This window comes from Ranitomeya variabilis, chromosome 4 (assembly GCF_051348905.1).
Source record: "Ranitomeya variabilis isolate aRanVar5 chromosome 4, aRanVar5.hap1, whole genome shotgun sequence".
NCBI classification, from domain to species: Eukaryota; Metazoa; Chordata; class Amphibia; order Anura; family Dendrobatidae; genus Ranitomeya; species Ranitomeya variabilis.
In genome coordinates, this window is record NC_135235.1 from 501,121,557 (window position 1) to 501,136,394 (window position 14,838).

Here is a 14,838-nt window from a genome sequence, read left to right on the forward strand (position 1 = left end):
GTCCTGGGCCATTCACTGTTTACATCCGGCCACTACATAGTGATCCGAGCTCAGCTGGCCCTGGACCATTCACTGTTTACATCCGGCCGCTACATAGTGAACTGAGCTCAGCTGTCCCGGACCATTCACTGTTTATATCCATTCCCTATGTAGTCAAACGAGCTCAGCTGGTCTTGGCCATTCACTTTTTACATGTGGCCACCAGCGGAGCTATGCGTAAGTTTTCAAAAATTTCATAAGGCCAGACATTCCTTTTAAGGGCTAGCTTTGGAACAAGTGATAAGGCACACTATCCAAGAAACAATATAATAATCAATTTACGTAAAAACTTACATTTAGTGGCCCTATTTTTAATAAAGTTCTCCCATTCGGTCTGAGGTTACTCTGTGTATCTATACATCCTGTCTGGGGACTATGATTCCCAAGTCAATTGTACTTGGTCCCAAGAGTCTTGTGAACAAGTCTTATCTAATTAATAGGACTATCCTTACAAGCTATTTCATGTGACTCCCTGTGGCTCACAATGCCTATTTCCACGTTAGGTGGGAAATCAAATAATTTAATAACAACAAATGAAACCATGTAATACAATTCAGGAACCAAGTGTCAGTGATATGGTCCTTTCTCTCATTTTAGTCATTTGGTCCTGCACTGGTCTAGCTTTACTCTCCAACATCCCTGGTGGCTAGTGGGGCTAGAAAATCATAAGAACTTCTTGAGACACTAGTCGGAAAAATTATGCTCTGATGTTTATCCATTGAACAACAGTTAGAGACTTTTGTCTGTGTGATTTAACCGTACAAATGGTTCTAACCTTTGTTTGTGACTGGAAATTAAGCTCCCGGTTCAAAGATTGATGATGGCTACAAAGCCATTCAAAGGCTGCATGAAATGGGGCACTTGATTAGTAAAGTGGAAAACCTGCACATGCTCAGAGTGCTTCTCCTGGGCAGAGTAATTATTAATTTTGACCTAGAAGCAAGTTCAATAATTGTGCAAATCCAGAGAATGTTTGACTTCTCTGACCACACTAAAGCAAACGCTATGCTCATGTCTAGGTTTTCAGGGATTTATCAATCAACAAATTGAGCCTAAGTTAATGAACGTTGACCAGGTCACTTAAAAAGTTATTCTCATTATCGTAAGTGGGGAAAAGGGTTTGTGAAAACACAACTTTTTAAAGATTATTTTGCCTTCTCAAGAACAGAGGGACTTTAATTTCAGTTACCACTTGATGTTCGTAATCGGCCACTATTATCTCCTAGGCCAGGAGCGCAGTGCTTACAAGCGCTTTCCAATGGAGCTTGTAAGCACTGCTGTGAAGCTGACCACACTCCTGAAGCGCACTGTTAGCACTCGATCAGGCACTCTTATGATGCTGCAGAGCCAAAGGTGCTTGTAGCATCCGAGAGCTCCTGGGTCGGACCAGCAATGCTGCTGGTCTGAACTGTCAGTCAATCATCGGAATAGTGCTCTTCTAAAAAAGAACAGGAGACCACCCATTAGCCTGGCTCCAGATTGCAGCTTTCATTTCCTCACCACACTGTAATGTTTTCATGTACCCTTTGTAAAGTGATAATGTGATGTGTAATACAGTTGACTAATGGTTTTACATTGACTAACAATATCAGATCGGTGGGGTCTATTCGCTTCTGCGGTGGGTGGACTGTTATTCACTCCAGCAGTACTGCACAGTTGTGTTCAATATGTAGCGTCCGCTCCTGAGAGGTGTAGCTCAGCTCTTATTCTCCGGAGCTGTACACCTCCGTTCAGTATTTATATCAGACCACCGGAGCGAATACCTTTTGATCCGTTAGGGTGTCGGGCTGTCTTCGATCTGATATTGATGAACTGCATAGAGGATAATTTATGGCTGGACAACCCCTTTAAGTAGCTGTTCAAATACCTTATATCGATTTGAGTAAATGTATATCTGCATTATGAAGGGGGGTATAAATGTGGCATAAAAGAGCTGAGCTGATCATTGCTTCAAAAATACGAACACAAAGAAATGAACCCGATAGTGTATATAAATCTAAATCCTTTGTGGAGTGTTACTTTATGAAAACACTAGCAGTGCGTCTCATCCTTGCACTGGGGATGCTTCAACAGTGTGTTTGTCCAGTTTTACCTGTGCATTTCCTCATCTCTTTAATGTGGCCGCTATAATCGATAAAGATGGCATCTCCTCCAGCAGCAAGGCAAGCAGGTTTCCCTCCAGTTCCTTTTAAGTGGGCTGAAGCCTCTGCGTCTAGCAGTGACCTTTTGGCATTATCTCCACTTACATACTTGAGAGCCTGCGAGGCTCTGAATTTTTGGCCCACACCATCAACACACGGCACTCATAATCCCTCCGTCAGAGCTCTCAATTCCACTTGCTTCATAAATTATTGAGAAATGAATTTGAATTACTTCTGAGAAGAATTGCATTTCAAAGTCCTTCAGCAGAGAGGCTGAGAATTTCCTATTTTTTGACTGGTTTTCGGTAGAATAAATATGTTTATTTTTGTTTTTTAAAGATCTGTCCTGCAGGGAATGATTTCTCTCCTTTCTGCATTATCCCTTTCTGCTTACTTTCTGTCAGATGTACATGATGTTTGATTTTCTCTCAAATAGAATTTGGGTTTGTCGTGTACCTACTTGTCAGGCTGGAATTAAAATATAGACATTCACAGAATTTGACATTTTTCTACATGGTTCATACGAATACAATCCTTAATAAATAGTGACATTCAATTTTTCTTTTATTACATCTTTGCAACCTTTCTGGTTGTAACGGGAATTTTTATCAGAAAATTATGTGTCTACTTTGTGTTGTGTTATGGGTATTTTTTTATTATAATGTAAGTATAATATATATAATATACATACACCTCAGTGATCTTGTAATTTACACAGTGGCCAGTAAGCCAGCTCTTTACAGAAGACCTTTCAGCATGCTCATTATCATCACAGATCGGATCACAATAGAAGAGTCCATTCGTGTGTGTGTGTGTATATGTGTGTGTATGTATATATGTATATATGTATGTATATATGTGTGTGTATATATATATATATATATATATATATATATATATATATATATATATATATATATATATATATATATATATATATATACACACACAGTATATATTATTTATTTTATTTATTTTTTGATCACCACCGCTCCCCAGTTACTGGGAGACTGTAGACCTAAAATTTAAGCATTTTGAATAGAGCTCTGGATTATAATCCTCAGCGTTTCATTGTGAAATCCACACAGAACCATATTCACATGCATGGAATGCAAATTCTGTAAGGACTTAAGGTACCTTCACACGAAGCGACGCTGCAGCGATAGCGACAACGATGCCGATCGCTGCAGCGTCGCTGTTTGATCGCTGGGGAGCTGTCACACAGACCGCGCTCCAGCGACCAACGATGCCGAAGGCCCCGGGTAACCAGGGTAAACATCGGGTTGCTAAGCGCAGGGCCGCGCTTAGTAACCCGATGTTTACCCTGGTTACCAGCGTAAAAGTAAAAAAAACAAACAGTACATGCTCACCTGCGCGTCCCCCGGCGTCTGCTTCCTGACACTGACTGAGCTCCGGCCCTAACAGCAGAGCGGTGACGTCACCGCTGTGCTTTCACTTTAGGGCCGGCGCTCAGTAAGGCTACTTTCACACACAGCGTATTTGCTGCGTATTTTTACGCGCGTGTATTTTGCTGCTGCTTTACCTGCGTTTTTTTACGCAGGCAAAAAACGCAGCTGCTTTCACACACAGCGGTTTTTGCTGCGTTTTTTGCAGCTGCGTTTTTTTCAGCATTGTGTACTGAAAATAAAGTTTGTTTGAAAAAAAAAAAGGGGGAAAAAAAAAGAGTCATTGAGGTCATTTCCTGTCTTTATGACTCAGAATACAATACACACTGGAGTTAACATCATGTCGATTCTGCCAGCTGCAATGGCCTTGAGCCAAAGACGCCTCAGCAAGCGGAACAGACATCAGCTGGGGTTTACTAACCCCACTGTCACTAACCCCAGGTTACTAGGGCAGGCGTCAGTCAGACGCCCCCCCCTCGTAACCCTGTACGGTAAGGGTATGTTCACACGATCCTGATTTCAATCCTTTTTTTTCAGGACAAAAACCGCAGCTCTTGGCAGAAAACGCAGGTGCGTTTTTGGTGCGTTTTTGATGCGGTTTTTAGTGCGGTTTTCTCTGCAGATTGTCTGTGTTTGACACAAATAAAGCTTTAACTGCAGTGGGGGAAAAAAAAAAAAGAAATGATGTCATTTCCTTGTCCAACCCTTTTCTTCTTCCATCCTCCATTTTGGGACTAAACACCAAAATGAGTGGACGTGTTTTGAATGACAGCGCTCCGCAGAGTGCTGAGCGTAGGCCAGATCACAGCCCGCGGTTCCAGCTCTATCCAGCTATTTAAGTCTACGTTCACATTTGCGGTCTGCGCCGCAGCGTCGGGCGCCGCATGTGTCATGCGCCCCTATATTTAACATGGGGGCGCATGGACATGCGTCGCACTTGCGTTTTGCGCCGCATGCGTCACTGCAGCGCACGCATCCGGCCGCAGAGGACGCAGCAAGTTGCATTTTTGCGTCCAAAATCAATCAAAAAAAGGACGCATGCGGCGCACAACGCAAATGTGAACATAGCCTAAGTGCCACGTATTTAAGTGTCACGTATTTCTTTGCCACGTATCACGTATTTCAGTGCCACGTATTTCAGTGCCACATATTTCAGTGCCACGTATTTCAGTGCCACGTATTTCAGTGCCACGTGCCACCTATTTCAGTGCCACGTATTTCAGTGCCACGTATCAAAGTGCCACGTGCCACGTATCAAAGTGCCACGTGCCACATATTTCAGTGCCACTTGCCACGTATTTCAGGGCCACGTGCCACGTATTTCAGTGCCACGTATCAAAGTGCCACGTATCAAAGTGCCACGTGCCACATATTTCAGTGCCACGTATTTAAGTGACACGTGCCACGTATCAAAGTGCCACGTATCACGTATTTCAGTGCCACGTATTTAAGTGACACGTATCATGTATAAGTGCCACGTGTCACGTATTTAATTGCCACGTATTTAAGTGCCACGTATCAAGATTTTCCATGGAGAACAGACACATCCAGAGATATGTCTGCTCTCCACGGCTGCAGCAACACACTGACAGGAGCCATAGTTCCTGTCGGTGTGTCACTGCGCATGCGCGAGCGAGTTTACCGGCGGTCATTGACCCCGGCACTCTCGCTTAACGGCAGTGCTGCGTGGGAAAGTTCAACGCAGCTGTACTGCTGTTAACCGAGACGCCGGAGTCATTGAACTCCGGAACAGTACGCGATACACTGCTAGGAGCTTCGCTCCTGGCAGTGTATCGCCGGAGAGCAGGGGATCGGCGTGGGACACTCGTTTTATGGATTCTGCGGACAGGGAGTATGAATTTGGTTTATTATTTTTGGATTTTTTCCTGGAGGATCGAGGGCTTTGCCTACAAGTGTGCTGTTGGTGAGTATATACTCTGTTATGTGTTGTATGTACTGTACTGTGTGTCATGTATGTGTATTGTGTGTAGGTGTTTTGTGTAACTTTACAATTGTGCTAAGTCGCCGGACACAGGGACAACTCTCCCATCCTAATACCGGATGGGAGTAGTAGTCCCATACGGCGACTTAGCACAATGGTGGCACTAGCGTCGCATGGGGACACACACACACACACACACACACACACACATACCAAATCGATCAGCAGCCCCACGTTTATGCTCATTCTGTTGAAGGACTCCATGCTGCTTCACTGGGGGGCGGGGGCTTCCCTCTTCCTGTCCGACGTCACGTCCGGTCCTGGGTGTCAACCCCTCCGTACAAAGACGCCGACACCCAGGACAAAGGCGCTGTGTGTGGACGATAATATGGGGCCCTATGGGGATACGCAGACACGCCGCTGCGTAAAGAATTGACATGTCAATTCTTTTTACGCCGGCGTGTTTGCAGACAAAAGCGCCGCGTTTTTTTGCGGTGTGTCTGAACGGCAAAGTGAATTTCTCATTCACTTTGCCGGCAGACGAAAATGACATTGCGCATTTTTGAAAAGCGCCCGCAAAATAGCGCTCAAAAATGCGCTATGTCTGAAAGTAGCCTAAGTGTCAGGAAGCAGACGCTGGGGGACGCGCAGGTGAGTATGTACTGTTTGTTTTTTTTACTTTTACGCTGGTAACCAGTGTAAACATCGGGTTACTAAGCGCGGCCCTGCGCTTGGTAACCCGATGTTTACCCTGGTTACCAGTGTAAAACATCGCTGGTATCGTTGCTTTTGCTTTCAAACACAACGATACACGGCGATTGGACGACCAAATAAAGTTCTGGACTTTATTCAGCGACCAGCGACATCACAGCAGGATCCTGATCGCTGCTGCGTGTCAAACTAAACGATATCGCTAGCGAGGACGCTGCAACGTCACGGATCGCTAGCAATATCGTTACAAAGTTGTTTCGTGTGAAGGTACCTTTACAAGGAATCTATTCCAAAATCTTCCTTAATCTAACATTTAACTCTTGTGCCAGACTCCATTTATCACGACCAGAACACAAGGATCAGCAGTCAGAAAAGAAAAGGATCCTGCATGTTTGATTTCGAACATGTCATTATTGGTGTGTTCAGCTGACTTAGTCTGATGAATATGAGGCCTTTAGAGGCGGTCAAGTAGAATTCTATTATAGGATGATGTTGTACCCGAGTTCCTTGCATTCTGCAGTTAGGTGATGTTCATAGTTACACCAATCATCTTGGACATTCACTTTTCTGTTTCATCTTTAGATTCTGGTTCAGAAGTTTGCACGGAAAACCCAGAGCATCTTTTCCAGCAAAATGACTGAATCGACCACTCACGTCATCATGAAAACAGGTAGGTGTGGGCTGTTGTCCCTGCAGCCTCTTCAGTGCTGTTCTCCATTACACCACACTGAACACTAAAATATATATCATCAAGTTGTTGGGATTTGCACGGATTATTTCCACACAGAAAGGTTAATGGGAAACGGTTCTGATCAGTCTTAAAGCCGCCTCTAATCCCTGCCTAGGAAAAGCATTTTGGAACATGCCTTCAGCTTATCTACAGTTTATTTAACACCCATGGCTGGAGGAGAGACACGAGGAGGAAGATTGTTTACAGCCTCGCAAATGTTATTTTTTTTTATTGCATTTTTATTGAGATTTAGATAATTATAAAGGTTCTTTCCGTTTTGCAAGTACCCAACCATTTATTTGCCTGTAATGTAAAGGAACATGGACCAAACATTCAGTATAGCCATGTAACTGACCACTGTAGTGGTGCTGTCTCCCTGGCCAACTTATACCCAAAGGGTGAGGGTTTGAAAACCAAGCTTATTACTATACCTTTAGGTTTCTTGTCAGCCCCTTTTATATTCTCTATGCTAGAATACCATAGACAAGTCTTATCAGGACCAGCCATGGACAGGTACTGTTTTTGTAGTTGTGGGGGTATGAATGGTGCATCAATGGCTGTTATATGTGTCTGAGATGGAGAACTTATTGTTGGGCACACGTAGTGATCATAATCCATATACAGTGATATGAAATATAAGGCCAAATGTTTAAAGGGTTATCCCACAAAAATATTAAAATGTAGTGGATAGCATATGGACAAATTATTTTGAATTTAAATATATTAAAAAAAAAAGCTTTGTATATTTTTAAATGACTTACATTGTTGTCAGTGTTGGCGCCTACGACCTTTATCCCTAGTAATTATGTTCATCTGTAGTATGAAGCACCACACTGATCCCGAGATTGCGATGTGACCACATAGTTTACATATTCTTTCTCTGCTCTCAGGGGATACAAAGGCAGCAGTGTATGCTCTCCTTCCACTCTCATACATAAAGAACCAGTAAAATATATCTCCACATCATAACCAGAGATTAGTGCTCTGCCCCGAGATGAGGCTCATCATACCAGATGAATAGCGCATGCGCGTCCATCCACCAGCTTGATGCAGTGTGTGTCAAGAAAGTGTAGGGGGCGCTCTGTAATGAAGCTATACAATCTACCGCTTCATTATTTAATAGATTGAGTTTTTAATCAACTGTCAATGAATACCGAAAATAAACATTCAGTCTCTTTCTTCAGTGTGGATTTCTTTTGCCTCTGATGCTACGGATCGACTACTTTTTTTTTTTTTTTTTTCTTGTCTATTGTTGTTTCCTATAAACCCGGCCATGAGGCCTTTACCGGTCAGCTCTTGCCGGAAAATATCAGTGTTTTGTATAATCCATCTGCGTCATCAATCGTCCAAGCTAGTAAGTGAATGAAAACGCCTATAAAAATAAGCATTTGAAAAGAGCGACCTATTGGTGACTACATCTGTACCAAGGCAGCTCTCATTTTGGCTAGTGCTGTAGGCCCCTAATTGGGCTTGATTAACTGTCGGTGGGCGGAAAGAAATGCCAGCCTGCTTTTCTCTGCTTGTTTGTTTTCTCTGTGCTGTCCGTGCCTGAAGAGGACAGATAGTGCCATAATGAGTGACACACCGTTTAGATCAGTACTGTGTCTTCTCCCTGCGCTGCTGCCATATATGAATGTGAAATGACTAAGACGGTCCATGGAAGCATCACACATCCGATGTGCCCCGGACATGTGGGAAGAATGCGGGGACAGCTTGCCAACAATAGCAGTAGGCTGTGGCTGGTTAAATGAGGGCGATTGTGACTCTCTATTTTTTGGAATACAGTTTGTGAAGCAGTGTAGGCAAGATCTGCTCCATGGAAATTATTGTAGAAACTGTTATGTAAGGGAATGATTATGCACATTTTATATCTGTAAATACCCCACCTGCTTTGTGGCCAGCGTTTACGAGCAATATCTAGTATCTACCTGCTGTATGTATGTACCGTATATTCTGTATGTTTACATTTCACATTTTTAAATTTTAGTCCAGTGGGTTTAACCTATAGCCTAACATTTTGATCCAGAGGAAGACAAAAAAAAATCCAGGGCAGATGCTAAATTGCCCCATAACAGTGGGAAAACTCCTTCCCAACTTCACATAAGTCAGACTAGTTCCGTGGAGCAACGCCCCATCACAGAATTTAGTACCCATAGCCTGTAATATTCTAGTTTTTCAAGAAAGGTGTCCAGGTCCTCCTTGAATGTTTTATTGGAGGGTCAGAATTTGGGGCAAATCAAAAATCTTATGACGGAGGCTGAGTTAAGGGTTCAAGGAATGTTTTCTTGGCACATTGTGTGTCCTCCGACACCTCTGAACAGGGTCTTAGATGATGAGACCCAAGCACTGTGGCTTACCAAGTTCCTCCTATATGTGTGTGTGTATATAAGATAACCTAGTAAAATAGAGATGTATTTTCAACATGATATATTTTATGCATATATTTGTTTTTTATAGATGAACACCTCGTGTGTGAAAGAACGTTGAAATATTTTCTGGGAATTGCTGGGAGAAAATGGGTGCTTAGCTATGAATGTAAGTATTGGATTTTAGTATCTTAAATGGCCTTTCCAAATGAAACACTGATGCATCTTGGCCCTAAACATGGTCCATGTGGCTTAGACTGCATTTACGCAACTGTGTGGCACGTCCATGTGCTTTGTTTTTTGTTTTGTGTCTGAGAGCATACTGACCCATAGTTTCATTAATCGATACCCACATTTGTTGTAAGAACAGATCTGTGTCTCCAGTCTGGGAGATTCCGAGCATGTCCTATTCTTATTCGTTTATAGGGTCAGACCCAGCCATTAAAGTGTGTGAGGATCTGTATAAGACGAATGAAACACGGAAGGCCTACATTGTAGCTCAGTTTTCCATTCTAGTTCTATCCATTTTATCCAGTTCTATCAAACAGTTTACCTGGTTAAGTGGGGAAAAAATATATAAATAACCTGATGCAACTAGGATGACAACTGAGAAAAAAAATTGGTCCGTTTCTCGTGGATGGGAACAGGAACACACTCGAAAGTTGTGGCAGGCTTTGCATGTAGCAGAGCATTATTTGTCCTGCAATGCAGATTTATAAATTTGCAGCATTTTGGAGGATTTATTGTGGCATTTCCAACTAAGTTCAATGGGAAGTGAAAATCTGCAACAATGTTGTGGATTGACCTCAAATCTGCAGCAAAGTCCAGAGAAGTTTTAATGGAATTAAATATATATTTTAAAAGTTTAAAATAAAATCCACTATTTTCTGGTCCCCGCCAGACTGTGTACACTCGGCATCCTGCGGTGTCCTCATAGGCGATTGTTGCATCCAGTCATAGGTTGTGTTACTTACGCGTGACAAGACATCATTATAGGAGGCCTCATTGTGTATAGAATGGTGGGTACCAAAGAGGTATTCCCAGGGAAGATGAGGATAATGATTAGCTGTTTTATTTAGGTGAATTCGGCATTTAAATGTGCATGTCTTGATGTGGCCGGTATTTCCTGTAATAGTAAAGGCGTCTATACACCTTAGGTAACTGCTGACCGCTACCTCTCCCAACTGTGTCATACACATAAATGACTCGGCCAGCAACTTATATCCCGTGGAAATAAAAGGATCATGCGCAAATTTCAATCTGCCCAATCCATATTTATTGTCTATGGGGGCCGCTAGTTATCAGCCAACTGATGGGTTTCCCAATGTTGCCAATATCGGCAGGTGCAGCCTACTTTGTGTGAAGGACTAAAAGGTTTTTCTAGGTTCAATATAAATGTCTTCAGCTATTGTATATGACTGCAGATTGTCGAGACATTGCGCAAATTACATACTGTCAGGATTCCCCATAATTTCCATCTCGAGTAGCTATTCACGTGACCGCAGGTATTCAGTTTGCATAGTTGTGGCGTTTCTCAATATTCTATTTCCGTTTGAGCTGAAAATCCAGTAACAGTCTGACAGTGTGCATTCTACATCCTGTAAGGATTTTACCGTCTCTGAGTGACTGCAGAAATTTCTGGTGAGCTCAGAAATCCCCTTTTAAGAAACTTACAAATTTTAAGAAAAATTCTAGTCCTTTCCATAAATGTTAGACTTGTATATAATCCTGTAAGCCACCAGATAACGTCTTTAAATGACTAAAGATGCATCTACACTGCAGACCGCTCAATCATTGGTTGAAGTAATGTTTTGATGTAATCAAGAGGTCTTTCTCGGTAGCACATCATCTTGCCTAAGCAGGACTTTGCTGCCGAGAACAATGGCACCCAATGTGCACTGATTAGTCTGGAACTGACCATTCAGCCTGCACTGGAAGAGCAGTCTGTGTACGTAAACTGGCTACTGAACTAGCGTCGATCAACAAATATTTCTAAATCATCGGCTGTTTTACTTTACAAAATTATTAAATGTACATGATAAACAGTTATCTACATATCGGATTCTCTTGTCCTTGAATCATTCCACCTGTATGAGTTATCTGACAGTATTCTGTAATAGAACTTTCCCTGTTTCCTTCTTTTGCTGTTTCCTATGAGACTTTTCGGTTTATTACTATTGCAGTCCTTCGCTATCCGAGTATATTCCTAAGGCTTTTTGTGAAAATAGAAGCGGCTGTCACTTCTTATTGTAGAAGCAGTAGATTTTGCAGTCTCTGTGATTAGATGCTTATTATACTATTCAAAGTGGAACTAAAGGGGGAAAAAAGAATATATTTAAGACTGTGTTAGACTTCCATTGTTATGCTCTTCTCAGAATCTTATTAAAGGGATTAGCGGGAGAAAAACTTTTTGTTTTTATTTTGCTTCTACTTGGCAGAGATAAATATTCCCACAATGGGATCTACTGTAGGTTTTATTTTCTGAAGTAATGAATTTGTAAAAATTGTCCCCCCAACATGCCAGGGTGTTTTTGATTAAGCTAATGGACTACAAAGCAAAGCAAAAAAACAATGCTCCTAAGATGGAGTAGCTCTATATGCTTGTGTATGAGATTGGAGGCATATTGGAGTGTAAAGATCCCGATAGAAGTCGGATTATCCCTGACCGTGCTTCTGTATCCCCCTCCGCTATCTGTGCACTCGGCCTGCAGTGTTGCCACATGTGAAAGCTGCATTATCCAGTCTTAGGTTGCTGCTGTCACATGCGTTTGGCATTGTTATAGGAGTGTACAGAGGGTGTTGGGGATCAGCGAAGCATTGTCCAAGATTGTTGAGAGAATCCTTATTTATATTCGACATAATGAGCTGTTTTTCGCTGGGAAATCAACATCGGAATCCACTTGCTTTGTGCAAATTTGCTGTAGAAAAGGTTAAGCGAAGGCTGTCGGGCCTAAGCGGACTGTATAAACTAACCACATAGCCTTGTAGGGGATATAACCCCTATAGAAAGCACAATTTAAGCGTTCTAATCTCTGCGTCCTTTTTGGGGAAACTAGTGATAATCAAATATGCCAGTTAGGGTGCTCAGTGCACCCTTGGTGTGGCCAAGAGGCTCAGTACACTGTTCGGGCCACTGGTTTTGCATGCTTCTGCCTCCTTCACTGGTGACTGACAGCACAGGCTTGCCTGAGTTTTTTCTGGAGATAGTGCTAGCTCCTGCTCAACCCACTGCTGTCAGTCACTAGTGAAACAGCATTGAGCCTCTTGGCCACACCAAGGGTGCACTAATTAAGGCTTGGTCGGAATTTAGTTTTGGGTTTTTTTTTGCAGAGATTTGAAGATCGGCGGTCTTGTTGGTGACCAGCAGCTGCTCATCACTACTTCTTTAGAAATAACACGATCTATTGGAATGAGAGTGGTCACTAGGAAAGCTGCGTCCTAGCTTTCTGGACTCATTGCGTGTTTTTTGTGTGTGTGTGGGGGGGGGGGGGGAAGGAGGTTTGCTACTCAGCAAAAATGCTTCAGTTTTATTGTAATTGTGGTAGAATTCGATCTACAGTATATAGATTTAGATTACTATTTGTTACCCCCTCTGCGTACCATATTAAACAGTTTCTTATTTGTGCGTGTCTCATGGATAAGTCTGGGACATCATATAAAATCATTTTGATATGCATCTCGGAGAGGAAATTTATGACACCGGCTCAAACATGATTTTCTTTTTCCCTTTTTATTTTAATCCTTGCGGCTGCTTATCTGCATTGAGCAAATTCTAATGTAATCAGTCACTTTTTGACTTTCTTTTTATCTAGGGATTGTGCAGTCGTTCAGAGAGGGGAGAATTCTTGATGAGGTGAGTCGGATATTAAATATCCTTGTGAAAAATGATAGATAATCATCTTGACATGAAGCATTATTTCCATTGCCGTCACTGTTCACAGCTTTGTGTACATGTTTATGAACCCTCAACTCTTTTAATTTATTTTCTGGACATTTTTTGTGAAACCTGATAAATGTCCTTTCTGGATCATGAAAATTCATATAGGCTAAATATGAAATAATAGCTGCTGTGATCTAAACAGGACTGTCTGGCTACAGCAATAATCAGTATAGCTGTAATGAAAACAATAGGATCAGTAAGATCATCAAAGCGTCTCTGCAGTCCAGTCTGTTGTAATTCTACGTATGGCTGCCTGTACCGCTTAGTGTGCACTAGTGTCTTTCTGTGTCTAATGAGATGGTAATTCGAGGGAAATTTGACCCAATTATTTTTTATTATTATTTCATCATTATTGTAGCATAGAAACTAGATCATATATTTTTTCTCCTTCAATAGAAATACATTTGCATTTATTATAACCTACCTTATGTGTAAATAGCCAGAATGAATTTGTAATGGACTCTGAGAGCAATAACGTTACTGAAATGCTACTTAAAGTAGTTCTCCAGGAGTTCATTTCTACATTGGTACTTTTTTTTTTTGAATGGGCAATAAGTGTTTTGATCCTTTGCAATCCTACCTTTGGGACCCTTGCCAGTCAGCACAATAAAGGCTATTCATCTCCAAGGAAAACCGTGAATGAAGCATGTTAAAGGCTTCCATGCACATTAGATTAATGGAAGCTCTGATTTGGGGCCTTCTTACTCTTCCCTAAACGGTGAAGAACAGGGCTTTAACGGAGTATTCTCATGATAGTAAATGGCGTTAATTAGTTAGACAGCATAAAAATTAACACTTGAGCAATTCACTTCCATTTTCCATCTGCTGTTATTGTCCTGCAATGAGATCTTTCATCTTACATAATGTACAGCTTTTACATGGAGCTCGGCCACTAGTGACTGCCCAGACCCAGACTCCAGGAGAAGGGGTCACCTCTTGGCATCTGTTAGCTCTCTCCAGCCCATTGATTTCTATATAGCAATTAGCTGCTCACAGCCTTCCCCCACTCTCTCCGCTCCTGACTGAGCTGCTGTTATAAATCTTGCTCTTATCAATCCTGTGGAATCCCAGTTCCTGACACTCAGCATCACATCTCTCTCTGTCCACAGCAATGTGCTTTTGAAATGCATTGTTATTTCTATATGTAAATCTAGTGATGGCAGTGTAGAATCAGAACAAACCAAAGCTAAATGTGTTACTGCAGAATGTGTGTTGAGTAGTAATGAGTGAACGTGCTCAGATAGTGTTATCAGCAGGGCTGTGGAGTTGAAGTCTTGGAGTCGGAGCCCATTTTGGAGGAGTCGGAGTCTGACTCTGTGCCATGGAAATTGAGGAGTCTGTGGTTTGGCTCACTGACTCCACAGCCCTGGTTATCAGAGCATATTCGTGTGCTAAGGCTAGTTTCACACTAGTGTTCAGCAGGGCTGCGGACTTCCTCCGTGAATCCTTGCCCACTGCCGCACCTCTTCATTCAGCTCCGCCTGCGCATGCGTCCTGCGTACCCTATCTTTAACCCCTTAATCCCGTATGACGTACTATCCCGTCAAGGTGACCTGGGACTTA

At 42.3% G+C, this 14,838-nt stretch overlaps 1 protein-coding gene across 2 annotated transcripts in view; it reads left to right on the top strand.

Moving 5' to 3' along the window:
* Positions 1–14,838, top strand: part of BRCA1 (BRCA1 DNA repair associated) — a 220,792-nt gene that overhangs the window by 159,553 nt on the left and 46,401 nt on the right. For both annotated transcript variants that reach the window (XM_077252036.1, XM_077252038.1), the window contains exons 16-18: positions 6,822–6,909; positions 9,427–9,504; positions 13,148–13,188. In XM_077252036.1, coding sequence (XP_077108151.1) covers positions 6,822–6,909; positions 9,427–9,504; positions 13,148–13,188 — 207 coding nt within the window. The remainder of the gene's footprint in view (positions 1–6,821; positions 6,910–9,426; positions 9,505–13,147; positions 13,189–14,838) is intronic.